This window comes from Notechis scutatus, chromosome 7, assembly GCF_049901735.1.
Source record: "Notechis scutatus isolate UNSWTSFEM ecotype Mainland chromosome 7, rNotScu1.2, whole genome shotgun sequence".
NCBI classification, from domain to species: Eukaryota; Metazoa; Chordata; class Lepidosauria; order Squamata; family Elapidae; genus Notechis; species Notechis scutatus.
The window spans coordinates 17,122,642-17,137,986 of record NC_142015.1 but is presented as its reverse complement, the minus strand read 5'-3'; the positions used below and the strand labels follow the sequence as shown (position 1 = coordinate 17,137,986).

Sequence of the window (15,345 nt, the reverse complement as noted above, 5' to 3'; positions counted from 1 at the left end):
CTAGGGTGAGGATGAGGGGGAGGGGTGGAGCTGCCCTACTTACCTTGGGACAGTTGTAGCCAGGCCTTGCACACCCCGACACCTGCCTTACCAGCCCATTTCTTCCGCAGCCAGCAAGGCTGGCAAGACTTTCCTGAAGGCCTCTGTGGCGGATAACACAGCTCTAGATCGATCTGGAGCTCTTTTATCGGCTGCAGAGGCTTTCAGGTGCCGACTTCCGCAGAAAAAGAAGTTCTTGAAGGCCTCTGACAGCGAAAGGAGGCCAGAGCCGGCGTGTGCAAGTAAGGTTTGTCAGTGGATGACATCCACCCGAAAATAAGACCTGGTGCCTTTTGGTGGCACATATATATATATGTGTGTTTTCTTAAGTTTTCAGCTGAAACCACTGTAAAAGCCTGACTCACAGATGAACACTATACAGAAGCCTGATGATGGCAGATGAGATTCTGCTGAAGCGTCGCTACAACTTTAAAGCACAACTATAATGAGGCCAGGCCGACGTGTGCAAGTAAGGTTTGTCAGTGGATGACATCCACCCAAAAATAAGACCTGGTGCCTTTTTTGGTGGCTATATATATATATATATATATATATATATATATATATATATATATATATATATATATATACATATATACATATATACATATATATATACATATAAGACAGGTCAGTGGTGGGATTCAAATATTTTTACCACCGGTTTGGTGGGCGTGGCTTGGTGAGTGTGCTTTGCCCATGTGCACGTACTTGCGTGCGCGTGTGTACCAAATACACACTTTGTGCAGGCGTAGAGGCGTTTGCGCAGGCTCAGTGGCGTTCTAACTCACCTCCTGCAAGCTGCACAATCCTGGTTGCTTCAGCAGCTGCCACGTGGCACTCTTTTGTGCCAAGCAAAGCAGCTGCGCTTCAAATTCAGAGGATAAAGGTGAGTATGGGAGCCCGGACAGGCAGGTGGGCCCAACAGCAGAGCAGTGGAGAGAACCAGTCGAGTCTCCGCTGCTCTTCGCTCCTACTGGCTTGGTAGAACCGGGCTGAACCGGTAGAATACCACCATTGAGACAGGATCTTATTTTCAGGAAAATATGGGTAGGTATTGGGAAAGAGATCAACAGTCATGGGATTTAGAAGCTTCTGCTAACTCTATGTTCCTAGCACCTGATACTCTTTCTGCACCTTTGAATGCCATTACGTATAAACATAGGTAGCTCAAACCAGCAAAAGAAACCTTACTTCCAACTTGGCTTGTTGTAATCAAGGCCAAACGTAATGTAGATTGCAGGCAAAACAATGCAGCTAAGGAAAACAGCATAGTCTTTGACTTACAACAGTTCATTCAGTGACTGTTTGAAGTTACAACAACCCTGGGAAAAATGACTTTTTCCCCACTTACGACGGTGGCAGCCTCCCCATGGTCACGTGAACAAAATTCAGACGCTTGGCAACTGGTTCGTATTTATGACGGTTGCTGTGTCCTGGGATCATGTGATTTCCCCTTTTGTGACTGTCTGAACAAGCAAAGTCAGTGGGGAAGCCAGGTCCTGTTACTAACTTAACAACAGAGTGATTCATTTAAGGACCATGGCAAGCAAAGCTCACTTAACAACTGTGTCCCTTAGCAATGGAAATGTTGGGCTCGGTTGTTGTCATAAGTCAAGGACTACTTCTATAGCATCCTTTCTGCTGTGTGCACAAAAGGATTAAGAAAGAAATGAGGGTGGCTGAAGTGAAGTTATTCCCGTTTCGAGCCATCTTGGAAAAGATGTTACAAATGGCCTTTCTTTCTCTTCGGTAAGAAAGGGGAGCAAAGTTTGGGGTATCGCTTGGTATTCAGAGGGTGGGGACATATACATCTAACGCCTAGACACAAACTAAAGTACTTTTCCACTGATATTTTTGAAGCAATAAAATAAGTACGTCTGCAAGCCAAAGAAAAGCCTGGCTTGATTTATAGCCTCCACACTTCTTGCTCTCCCAGTTTTGAGATACAATTTTGTAAAAATGAAATTAAAAAACACATGACTCTACGTTCTTTCCTCAACAATGTCGAAAACAGAGAACCTAATTTTATTCAGCTGACACCCACTCGCTAACACTACAGCTGTGTACCTACTATTAATTCTATAAATCACAGGGCAGGAAAAGAAAATGGAGCAGATGGTCAGAACTGAACTGGCTGGGGAGCTCCAGAAAGGCCATTAAGCAACCTATTTAAAAGAAGATTATGCAGGACCTAGCAAATTAACTCCTTTAAGTCCTTCATCCTGGCAGAGTTTGCAGAACAGACTTAACTCGGTTAATCCATTTTCTGGGTTTGTACAGTGGATTGAACCATTAACTAACCTAATAGACTGGGTTCACAAACGCACCACGCAGAAAGTAAGAGAGAAAGAGGAAAATGTATAACAGTCAGCTTAGTTTGCAGTGCCAAGGCCTTGGATACCAACTTGTTAGTTATCAGGGCTCTCTTGCATTGAACTCTAATACAGGCAATCCTCGACTTACAATCACAATTGAGCCCCAAACATTTCTGTTGTTAAGTGAGTTAAATGCCTTTTGCCCATTTTTAATGACCTTTCTCACCACAGTTGTTACGTGAATCATTGCAGTTGATAAGTTAGTTTAGTTGTTCTTGTTGTTTTTAGATTAATTTTTATTTTTATTTTTAACATACAATAAATCCATTCCATTTCAATCATGTGTCGATTAGGTACATATTTCATGTGCTTAACAATTACTAATAATATTCTTCTTAACAGTATAACCATATAATAATAATAATCACATTCCCATATATATGAGTAATATTCAATATATCTATTACACTAGTTTCTCTTATTGCTTTATAATTACATCTAATCCCTTTTAATATATTTTATTTTCTAGCCATTTATAAAACAAGTCCCATACCATGTAATATTCAGATTCTTCTTTTTATTTAATTTCTAATGTTAATCTATTCATTTCTACACATTCAAATATTTTTTTCAATTGTTTTTCCCTCTATCAGCATCTTATCACTTTTTCCAATTTTGAGCAAATACAATTCTAGCTGCTGTTAATACATGTATGATTAAGTATGTTTTTTTTCTTTACTATAACCTTCAGGTACCATTCCTAATAAAAAAATATTTCAGGCTTCAAATCTATATGTTGTTTAATCATTTTTTCCAACCATGTGTATATTTTAGTCCAATATCTTTTAGCTTAGTAGCTTAGCTGTTAAGTGGAATCTGGTTATCCTACTGACTTCGCTTCTCGGAAGGCTGCAAAAGGGAATCACATGTCCTTGGGGGCAAAGCAATGGTCATAAAAATGAGTCAGTGGCCAAAGCACCTGAATTTCGACCACGTGACCATAGGAATGCCACAAAGGTGACGTGATTCACATGGTCGTTAAACGAATCCAGCACATCCAATCGGCGTTGGGTTTTGTTTTTTTTTTGCCATTTTCTGCTGGACAATGGCAGCAAAGTGTTGCAAATCACAATCATGTAAACACAGTGACTCCGTTTACAAGCGTTGTACAACCCTTGACCTCAGTGACTCTCTTGCAAATTATACTCATGTTAACCACAGGATGCTGCAACCAAGCCGTAAATATGAGCCAGTTCTCAAGCACTCCCTTAAAAACCACTTGACCGCAAGTAGGTTAGGCCAGCAGTCATAAATACCCTTTTTGAAGCTTTTTGGCATTTTGAGCAGTCATTAGGCTGTCATAAGTTGGGGACTCCCTGTATCTAAGCATTCTGTTATGCCCCTGTTGGAATCACACCAAGGGGGAGGTCGAGCAGCTGACAGGGAGTAGGAGTGTGGCTCCGGTGGCTGTGGAGGAAACTGGGGAAGGGCACAGGCTGGCTGGGCATTCAGAGGAAGACCCAGGCCCATCCCCTCTTCATCCTAGGGTACGCAGAGAGGAACAGAGAAAGGAGCAACGTGAGTTACATGGGTTATGGGGGAGAAAAGGGCCCTGATTCTCTTCATTAGCTGCAGCTGGGAAAACAGGATTTAAAAAGGGCATTTGCGCACAGCTCCTTGCTGGAAGCAAAGCATGCATTATTTTGGTTTGTCAAGTCTTATCTGGGTTCTGGCATTCTCCCAACTCTGTGTGTTTGGTTATCTTTTGAATTCTGCAATTCCTTATCCTGCCCTGTCTCGTTAATTGCTGCAGCCTGGTTTGTGTTGGTTTTTATTTATAATCTATATGTACTTTGGGTTCGGATGGAATTTCTTCCCTTTCAAAACTGTTCTGGGGAGAGTTTTTTCTCCAGTTGATGATAACTGGACATTGGGGCCAAGTTGGAGGTATTAAAGGGACTTTACCTACTTTTGTGACTTTGTTGTTTTTGTGCCACATCACAGGTCATCATACATTCCCTTTTCTCTCCCTCCCAAATATTAAACTCAAGTTTAAGAGAAGCAACCCAGAAATTTCCTGACAGTGAGAGCAATTAATCAGTGGAACAACTTGCCTCCAGGGGTTGTGAATGCTCCAACAATGGAAGTTTTTAAGAAAAGATTTGGGCAACCATTTGTCTGAAGTGGTATAGGGTTTCCTGCCTAAGCAGGGGGTTGGACTAGAAGACCTCCAAGATCCCTTCCACCTCTGTTATTCTATTCTATTCTATTCTATTCTATTCTATTCTATTCTATTCTATTCTATTCTAAAGTTATTCGTCGTGACACAGGTAAGCAAACAGAACTAAACTGACAGAACTGAAACCACCTGCAGCTCTCAGTTGGTTCCACTCCATGAAACTTTACTCTGCTTCATTTTGCAGTGCCATGTGACCCATCCAAACAATAAATGACCCTGGCATATCCCTCAATTTTCTGGAATCCCTTTTCAGGGGAGGGGGAAGAAAAGCTGCTTTTCATTGTGCAAACTTTGGGTGCAACCCAACCCTCCAAACTGCAGAACACGGAAGCTGCCACCAACCAAGGTCTTTGGGAAATTTTCCACTCAAGTTTGTAAATTCTTTAAAAAGTAGTCAGAGCTGAAGAAGCTTCTTTGATGTGAAGCGAAAAGTCTTCCAAAAAAACCTGAAAAACTTTCTTGCCCAGTTGCCCCCCCAAAAAGAGCATCTTTGGGACAACCATGACCTGGATGACTGAGAATCTCCATATATTTTTAGCTATGTACTTTGGGATGGACACCCTTCGAATAGTGTGGGAGTAGGAATGGATTTCCAGAGGAAAAATTGCAGACTACAGGAACTATTAGAACAACTCAGGTGACCCTGAGGACACAGATAAACCCCCAAGTGCTTCAATGGCCCTTTAAAAAGGATGCAAATGACCAGCTGTCTGCAAGTAGTATAAATCCTTCCATTCCTCAGGATCCAGTCAGAGCTGAAGAAGCTTCTTGGGTGAGAAGTAAAACGTCATCAAAAAACAACAACCAAGAAAGTCCAGTTGCCTCTTGAAAAAAAGCATCTTGGGGACAACTTTAAAACTATTAATTTAAGTGGTGACTGGGAATGCATTGCTATCACAATCAGGGTACAGTGTACTTTTAGACAATCAAAGAAGCCAAGAAAAGCAGTGAGATAATAGAATAGAATAGAATAGAATAGAATAGAACAGAACAGAACAGAACAGAACAGAACAGAATAGAATAGAACAGAATAGAATTCTTTATTGGCCAAGTGTGATTGGACACACAAGGAATTTGTCTTGGTGCAAATGCATAAAAGCATAAAAGCAAAGATACATTTGCAAGAGTCAAGAATCATAAGGTACAATGGCTTCCGGTGGCATTTCTGTCAATGACGGATCAGAGACCACGATTGTACACAGCTTTGATCCATGTTTACCTTGTTGGAAGGGTCCCTATGGGACCGGAGTCATCTGACCCACCTCAGAGGGGTGGGGAAAAAGGGGGAGACCACCAGCTGGGTCGAGGGGATCCGCATCTCCCCTCTCTAGCTAGGTTATTACTCCCCTGAAAGACAGGGAGAAACGGCAGTCTAAAATGGCTGCCCTGAAGACGGAAACCTGGTGGGACCCTAAGTTTGCGCTGGAGTGGTGAAGTGATGAGCAATGTGTAACCAGATAAAAGAACTGAATTTTTTCTTAACAACCCTGAGAAGTAGAAAGAAAGTGTCCTCGTGTAAGAGTATCACAGCGGTGAACAGAAAATAAGAGGAAAATACAAGGTAAACAAAATTGGAGTATAAAAATTTACAATGAAATTAGAGACTAAATTTTGAATAATATAAATTTGCATTAATTAGGCATTGGATAAAATGCTGGACTTGCCTGGAATTGGTTATTACTAAGAAAATTAATCATGGAAATGGTTGGAAATTAATGTTTAATATAATTAAAAGAGAAAAGAAAAGAACTTTGAAAAGTGGAAAATGATACAGAGTGCCATCTAATGGTCAAAGACATTTTTTCCTACAAAAATTTATGGAAATTGACTGGACTTATAACTGTTATGAAACAAAAGATAAATAAAATAATAAGAACCCCAGAAATTTGTTTAAAAAGGGGGAGAAACTCTACTAAGAGGATATATAAATGCAATTCCCTGGGACTGTTGGGTGTTGATTGTGAAAGAGACAGAAGGATTAACAAGAGAAACAAAGTTAAAAGGAGACTTTTGGCAAGGATTGCAATAAAAGACTTTGAATATTAATAACTTAACTGGTTATAAAAAATGGAAGAAATAAGCAAAGACTTCAATTGGAATTGCAAACTGTAAGAGGAATGCTGAAAGAAAGAAGGGAATTATTGGAAATATTGGAAAAGAAAATAATGGCGATGGCAGAAGAACAAAGAAATTCCAGTGAGGCGGAGTTAAAGGAAGAAGAAAGAGGCTCAGATAGACATGGAGAAAAAGAGACACTGCCAAAAGACACTAAAGGAATTAAAACTATGACAGTGATGACAGTCAATAAATAAAAGAGAAAACGCTCCCAGGATTAAACAAAAGAAGAAGAAATTATACAAGAAGAAACTTCAAAAAAGAGAACAGGAAATGGGGGGAGAAGAGGGGCAAAATGCTAGAAGGAAAGAAGGAAGATCAGGGAAATTTAGAAAAGGGAAAGTTGGCTAAAATTAAAAGAAATAATAAAGCCGAAAAATTCAGAGATAAGGGCTAGGGATTCTATAAGGGGGATACCACATGGAATATACAGTATATTGGTATTTAGTTTAAAACTTGTTGGGAAATACCTTAGGAATGTATAATTACATATATATATATATATATGAATATGAACTGTACATCAAATGTGTTGTTATGAGCCCTTTTCATTTTTGGAGGATTAAAACAAGGGAATGGAAATGAATTAAAAAAATATGATTATTAATGATTATAAATAAAGTTAAGATAAAATGAGAGATATTAAGAAGTTATTCTAGTGATTTACTGGTGGGGATAGATACAGTTGACTATATACACAGTTGATTATTTAATTGATATTAGAATTGTATAATGAGAATATTTTATTATGATTAAAGTAGGGGAATGGAAAATACCATGTGGATCCTAAATATATTGGCTTTACTATATTTTTACTCTTCTTAGATTGTTTATTATATATCGGCTTAGAGAAAATTAAGGACAATAATGATGTGTAATGCAAAATAAAATAGGTGGTAAGCTGAAAATGGAAATAATAGGGGATAATGAATTGAAAACTTATGTATGGATGAAATGATATTGATATTGAATTAATGAACTGAAATATGAAATGCAAATTTATTTTAAAATGAGTGAAATGGATAATAATATGAGTTAATATTATATAAGATTAACGGAAATAAAAGTATGACTATGTACAAGTATTATAATCTGGAAACATGTTGCTCATGTGAAAAGATGTATAAAAATTAAAAAATTAAAAACTTTTTACAAAAAAAGAATCATAAGGTACAACACTTAATAGTAGTCACAGGATACAATAAGCAATCAAATCATATTAGGAAACAGTCAATATAAATTGTTAGCATACAAGCGACAAAGCTGTAGTCATACAGTCACAAGTGGGAGTGGATGGGTGATAAGGAGTGATGAGAAGATTAATAGTAACAGTAGTGCAGACTTTGTAAATAGTTGGACAGTGTTGAGGGAATTATTTGTTTAGCAGAGTGATGGCATTTGTGAAAAAGACAGATAAAACTACCAGCCTGCTGGTATTATTCTACTTTATGTTAAAAGAAAAGAACTTTCCCTTGAAAAAGTGGGTAAATATTTACATAAACAGAATTTACTGAAGAAAATCAAGGACAAATTTTGTGAAGATATTGAAAAGACTAAAACCGGAAAGGCAACTGGTGCTGATAATCTGCCAACCTCTTATTATAAATAAGAGGTTATCCTTTTGAGGATAAACTTTTACCCTGTCAATTTGAAATATTTATTTTCAGATTAGCAGAGGGCACGCAAGGTAGGAAGAAAAAAACAGCGGAGGATGGACTTACGAGACTTGTTGATCATTTTTATCAGCAGATGTGGAAAAGTCTTACAACTGAGGCTCTCATGGCGAACATCAGGAGTTACCTGGAAAAGGAAGATGCTTGTTAAAAAACTCTCATCATACCCCGGAGGAAATACGAAGAGTTGGGACATATCCTCCCCATGTAGGTCACTGCAAACACAACAGATGGATTGCAACAGCATGTGATTAAGCTATTACAGATTTAGGGGGGGAGAAGGGGGGGAGAGATATTGAATATATAAAATGTTGGAACACGAAATATGATAAAATTGTGCATCTATTTACTATTGTTTTCATCCTTGATCAAAATGTAAACACATCCCAAATACATGGAAAAGATTAAAATGCTTCACATGTCTATAAAACAGCATGTCACGCTTTCTGTTTATTTTATTTTTTTGAAATTTTAAATTTCCAATATTAATTTTTATACATCATTTTACATTGTTTGTGGTCGTTGACAACATATTCGGTTACATTACTACAATTGCTATTTTGACATTTCAGGGATTTTGTCTTCCTTTTCTCTTGCTCCAAACCATAGATTCTCCAAATAGTTTATATATATTTCATATTTAAAGGATCTTGCTCTTTCTGTTATTTTTTTGAGATTTTTAACCTTTATTTACCATCATTGTTATCCTTGGTCAAAATTTAAACACATTCCAGATACATTCCAGATACATTGAAAAGAATCAAATGATTGATTTATATGTATGTATGTATGTATGTATGCGTGTATGTATGTATGTATGTATGTATGTATGTATGTATGTATGTAAATGTATGTATATGTGTATGTATATATAATACTGTATAAATGTGTGTGTGTGTATCTCTCACACGTACACACACTCATACACATAGTGCATTCAAATCTTTTAAATGTATCCGGAATGTGTTTAAATTTTGTTCAAGGATGAAAATTATGGTAAATAGATGCACAATTGTAAATATTCTTGTAAAACACAATCAATATTCACTCAGTTTCATTTACTGAACTCAAAATGAGCACCTCTGAAGATTTATCAACAAATGGTCAACAAATACTTTTTGCACATTACTAACGCTCCAATATATATTTACGCCTTTTCAGTTTGGATCATGCAGCTACATATGTTTGCATTTGATAAAAAGTGCCATCTTTATTATGTTATATGTAGATATATATCCACTCAGCAAAGAAACCAAAAGATACGTCCTATTCTCCCTGCATTTTTAGACAGAAAATACTGTTTGTCTAAAATTAACCATGGGGAAACTTTAGCTTCCATCCCTTCCCTCTAAATTCATCGAAAAACATCCTCTTTTTGCAGAGAAAAAAAAAAAATGAAAACTGTACAAAGAAGCACATTCTAATTTTTCACACTCAACACATTTTAAAGGAAGACCTCAACCATAATAATAACAAAAATACCAGAAACATTTGGCTGAACACGTTCGCAAAAATGAATCACAAAACAAGTTCACTGCAGATTGCATACAATCCACTTTTTCCTTCGTTTCAATCATCGGGTTGGGAAGGAAGAAGTAAAACCTTTCTACTGGTGGCCTTTTCCATCAATGAATAAAATTGCCCCAATCCAAAACTGTTCTGAGAGAGCAGAACTTACCTGTTTCCATGATACCCTACGAATTTCAGCACCCTGGTCTTGCATATCTCACAAAATAAAAAAGAGAGCTTCCCTGCCGTTTCACCGTTTACTCTCGAACACACCTATGCTTGAACTCAACTTACATGCCCAAGCTGTGCAATGCAAGCTGCCAAACGTGAACAAGAGATAAAACAACAGTTTGGAAAAAAGGTTTCCCTGGTTCTGATAACTTGTAGAAAACCTCCTGTCCAGTCTTAACCAGTTTGGCCTTGGATATTATTATTATTATTATTATTATTATTATTATTATTATTATTATTATTATTATTATTATTATTATTATTATTATTATTATTATTATTTTAAAGAGAGCCTGCTCCCAAATCATAACTTCTCTCCATTCTATTCTAGATGCCCAGGGCAGAAAAGATCAATTTTAATCCCTCTGAAGAACAGCAGCTTGGAGAATGTGATTATGTAGCAGGAAATAGCATCTTCCTTCCTCCTCACTATTTGGCACCTTCTTGACAAACACACTGACTTATTACGACCAGTTTTTGCACTTACAACTGTTGCTGCATCCAACGGTCACATGATCCAAATTCGGTGGCTTGGCCATTGGTATGTATTTACGACGGTTGCATCTTCCCAGGGTTATGGGATCCACCACTTGTGACCTTCCCAATTGGCTTTTGACAAGTCAAGAAGCAAAATCTGATTCCCCTTTAATGGCCCCTCAATTCACTTAAATATTATAGTGATTCACTTAACAACCGTGGCAAAAAAAAATGGTTGTAAAAATGGGTGTGTCTCACTTAATAGCCCACGTGACAGAAATTCTGGCCCTAATTGTGATTGTAAGTCAAAGACTGCTTGTAAACATGTGACGCTCTCCCAAATCAATCATTTTAAGGCTTATTTCACATCCTGAGTTTACACAACACTGCGGACAAAGGGCTCATTCCCACAACACGCTAAATCGTAAATAACCCAGTTCAATTTTAATCTAACCTAACTAGTTGAGGACACTCATCCAATAGAGCAATCGGGGTCACAACAACATAAAGTCAAGGAAACAAGTTAAAACAACAATAATAATAATTGTGGGCAAAGGGTAATTGTTTCCTGAAGGCTATCCCTGAGAATGAGATCACTGAACTTGAGGCACAAATGAACTCAAAATATCCTGTTTCAGACACATTGTGCAAAGACCTAGCTCTCTGGAAAAGACTTTTTGGATGGAAAAGGTAGAAGGAAAGAGAAGAAGAGAATGATTATCAACAGAGTTACAGAGATGATGGAGGAACCATTAGACAAGAAGGACCAGGTTAGGGGTAGAATATCATGGGGAAAAAATCTTACAGATTAACAGAGTTGGAAGGGACCTTGTAGGTCATCTAGTCCAAGCCTCCTGCCCAAGAAGGAGACCCTACATCATTTCTCACAAATGGCAATCCAGTCTCTTCTTGAAAGCCTTCAGTGATGAAGCTCCCACAACTTCTGAAAGCAACTTCTGTTTCATGGGTTGATTGTTCTCACTGTCGCGAAATTTCTCCTTATTTCTAGGTTGAATCTCTCCTTCATCAGTTTCCATCCATTATTCCTTGTCTGGCCTTCGGGTGCCTCGGAAAATAGCTTGACCTCTTCCTCTCTGTGGCAGCCCCTCAAATATTGGAAGACTGCTCTCCTGTTTCCCCTGGTCCATCCCATCAAATCGATGTACGGATACTAAGAGGTGCCACTGACTTGATGGCTCTTAAATCAATCCATCAATCCCCGAGAAAGCTAAAAGCTCTTTGTCCTTTCAGAGTAGCCATCATAAAGCCAAACCTTGTAGAGATTTTCAGAAGATTTCTCAAACTCAAACAAAACACAACGATCTGTGTCTCATCACACTTTTGACCTTCAGTGCTAAGATATCCTTGGCATAGGAAAACCCTGCCTCCCCTGTGTTTGGTCTGCAATTCCCAACACCTGTCAGTGAGCAGAGAATTGAAGTCAGCCACACCTGAACATCACAGGTTTTGCATCCCTGCTTCACACCCAGCTCTGCAAACAGGTTCAGCCAAAAATGTACAGTATTATGCTGCTCTATCACATTTCTCTCGTACCTCTTCATCCTACATATCTATATCTGTCCGTCTGTCTGTCTGTCTGTGTATTTAAATCCCCTGCTTCAAATATGGCAAATAGCAACAGCATAAGAGGCAGTCGAACTATAACTTGCTTTGCATGTGATGTGAATAGGTTGCAGAAAAGGAGAAAAAAACAACTATTAAAATAATTCCATAAACAGATGAGAAAAGTTTGAGCATAAATATAAATAACTTGATGGAGAAGAATACGTAGCAACCCGAAAACTGTGTATCTTTTAAAAGTATACCCAGGAAACGCACTAATTGCTTTGTTTTCCCACAGGAACCCCAGTACAGATTGTGCTTATTCTTCTTCTCGTAAAACACTCAGCAATTTCACTCCATTACTCAATTTCGGTAGAAATCAGCCATTTCATTCATAGATTCACCCTTCCTCTCTTTCCTTTTGAAGAATGACTATCAGCCGAAAAAATAAACAATATCAATAAATTCCCAAATAATTATGTTAAAACTCTCTGGGCTTTCTACAAGCCCTTCTGTTTATATATCCCCATCATAAATCTACTAAATTGTAATTGTAATAGTCTGTTTAAAGTTTCATAATCAGTGAAACATATATACTGCTTCACAGTGCTTTAGCACTCTCTAAGTGGTTTACAGAGTCAGCCTATTGCCCCCAAACAATCTGGGCCCTCATTTTACAGACCCCGGAAGGATGGAAGGCTGAGTCAACCTTGAGCCGGTCAGAATCGAACTCCTGGCAGTCAGCAGAGTTAGCCTGAAATAGTGTATTTTAACCATTGTACACCAAGGAAGGAAGGAAGGAAGGAAGGAAGTCATGATGCCTTATAATTAAAACATTATCTTGTTCTACACCCTGAGCACATCTGATAATTTGTGGGGTATTGTTAGACTTGGCTTCAAATTAAGAGTGATAATAACTAAGTGGTTAATAACAATTATTAGTTATTAATTAATAATACCAGAACCCCCTCTTTTTAATTATGAAGTGTATTACCTACCTTGCTCCCTGAAACTGGGAAGGAGACCACCATACTCATTTCAACTAAGTGATGAGCTTAAACAGATCGGAAACGGAGGAGAAAAAGAGAGGAACTCAAACGCAAAAGTGAAATAGATGAATAGGCAAACTTCTAGGCAACAGAAGAACAAAACAGAAGAACAAACTGCCAAGTGCAAAACTTTAAAAAGAACTCCTCCCCCCCAGCTTATTTTTTGAACACAAAAATGCTGGAGCCTGCAAAGTGCTATAAATTGTTTTTAATCCTTGATCCCTAGCTGGAGACCTTGGGCCCTCCAGGGTTAAAATGAGGGACGGACTGAAGGATGGAGGGGCTTTCCAAAATCTTTCAACTAGTTGTAGGGCCCCAATTACTCTCTCTTGTGGACCCATATGGTTTTCTTTGCTTTGGATGCTTAATTCCACCTTCCAGGTCCCAGGAAAAGAAAAGAAAAATGCACGATCACAATGGCTTTGTTGCTTATTTTGGAAGATACCCTTTTTCCATGCCTTCTATCTACTGCAAGGGTGAAAAGAAGGAGAATTAAAGCATAGGGCTTAAATATTTACCAGCAAGGCTTTGTACACAGATTAAAATAAATAAATAAATAAATGCAAAAAATCAGAAAACGCTTCCAAAACCAAGCCTTGAATTGGTTCAGGCCTTGTTAGATTTTTCAAAACTCTCTCTCTTCTCTCCCTCTCTCCACTTTCTCTCCCTTTCTCTCTCTCTCTTTCTCTCCCTCTTTCTCTCTGTCTCCCTCTCTCTCTCCCCCACCTCATTTGTGCAAAATATGCAGCTCCCATGCAATCATTAAGGACATTTAATTTTCTCAATCCATCTTTGTTTTTCAATAGTCACTTTCTACTCCAGTTGTCCCAGAAGAGGCCTGCTCCAGTACCTTCTTGCTTGCTGGTTTTAGTCTCCAGGAAGTAGAGAAGCACATGTCTCAAAACAGCCATCCTGCTAGGACGGCCTCTGCAGCCATCTCGTTTTGCAACGTTTCCCCATTTTCTTTTTTTTTTTCTGTTGCATGCAGCCACAGTAGGGCTCAGGAATCTACTTTGCTATTTTATTACAGACTAATTAAGTCGTAAGTTGGTTATCTTTGCTAGCCAAGGCCTAACAACAAGTTGTACATTCATGAAATAATACGCTATAAAATTAGCCACACCAGAGTTTATATTATATGGGGAGAAGACAGCTTCCAGGAGTCAGAGACAAGAAGCACAGGTGGTCCTCGTTTAATGCCGGCAAGAACTTTCCAAAATGTCTTTCTGATGGGACTAAGGGGCCCAACATTCTCTTGGTTAGCCTATTTGAGGTCCCTTGGTTGTAAATGTTTTGCCCTATAATTCACTGTTTTGCCCAGTCGAAGGTTGCAGACATGAGTTTCAGCAGTATATAGATTTGGGCACTGTACATGGCAGAGCATAAAAGTGCAATGGCTAATTCATAAACATGTATATGTTGTTTTGTCTTATTAATGCACTTTTCTGGGGGGGACAGATCTTGCTTAGCTGTGGTTTGTTTGTTCATTTCTTGCATTTTTTTTTAGTTTGTATATTAACGTTTCAAATAAACTAACAAAATTGAACTAAAAAGAAGTGCCGTAGCTAAGATAAGATGCAAGACAGCATCTTCTGTTTGAATGCCCCGATTCCTGATCCTTAGCTTACATTCTGGTAAAGTTTTGCCCAAGTTACAAGTAAGCATTTCTGAAACAGAAAAGTGGCAATAGCATTTTAAACTTATATACCACCTTTTAGCGTTTTACAGCACCTCTCTGGGCGGTTTAAGAGTCAGTCCTAAAGGTGCTTTTCCAAGAGGCAACTGGACTTTCTTTGAAGACGTTTTGCTTCTCATCCAAGAATCGTCTTCAGAGAAAAACAATAAAGTCCAGTTGTCTCCTGAAAAAGCAAATCTGGGACAACATGACCTGGATGACTGAGTATCTCCATAGACAGTATTTTTACCCTCAACCATCTGGGTTCTCATTTTACTGACCTTGGAAGGATGGAAGGCTGAGACAACCTGAAGCCCTGTCAGGATTGAACTCCAGGCTGTGGGCAGAGTTGGTCGTTAACCACTGAGCCCCAAGGTGCAAAATGCTGCCTCAATTGACTCCTTAAGGATTAATTTTACTCATTCAACAAGGTTGGATGGACTCAGGAGGCTCCCCT

General features: G+C 38.4%; 1 protein-coding gene across 50 annotated transcripts in view; it reads right to left on the bottom strand.

Moving 5' to 3' along the window:
* ST3GAL4 (ST3 beta-galactoside alpha-2,3-sialyltransferase 4) overlaps positions 1-15,345 on the bottom strand; it is a 152,037-nt gene that overhangs the window by 19,508 nt on the left and 117,184 nt on the right. For 44 of the 50 annotated variants that reach the window (XM_087970059.1, XM_087970062.1, XM_087970041.1 and 41 more), the window contains one exon: positions 8,433-8,511. In XM_087970059.1, the coding sequence (XP_087826185.1) occupies positions 8,433-8,448 (16 nt within the window). In that variant the 5' untranslated portion in view covers positions 8,449-8,511. Of the gene's footprint in view, positions 1-8,432; positions 8,512-10,062; positions 10,295-13,162; positions 14,089-15,345 lie in introns of those variants that run through there. The other 6 variants (XM_087970052.1, XM_026681189.2, XM_087970029.1 and 3 more) reach the window with 6 other exon arrangements.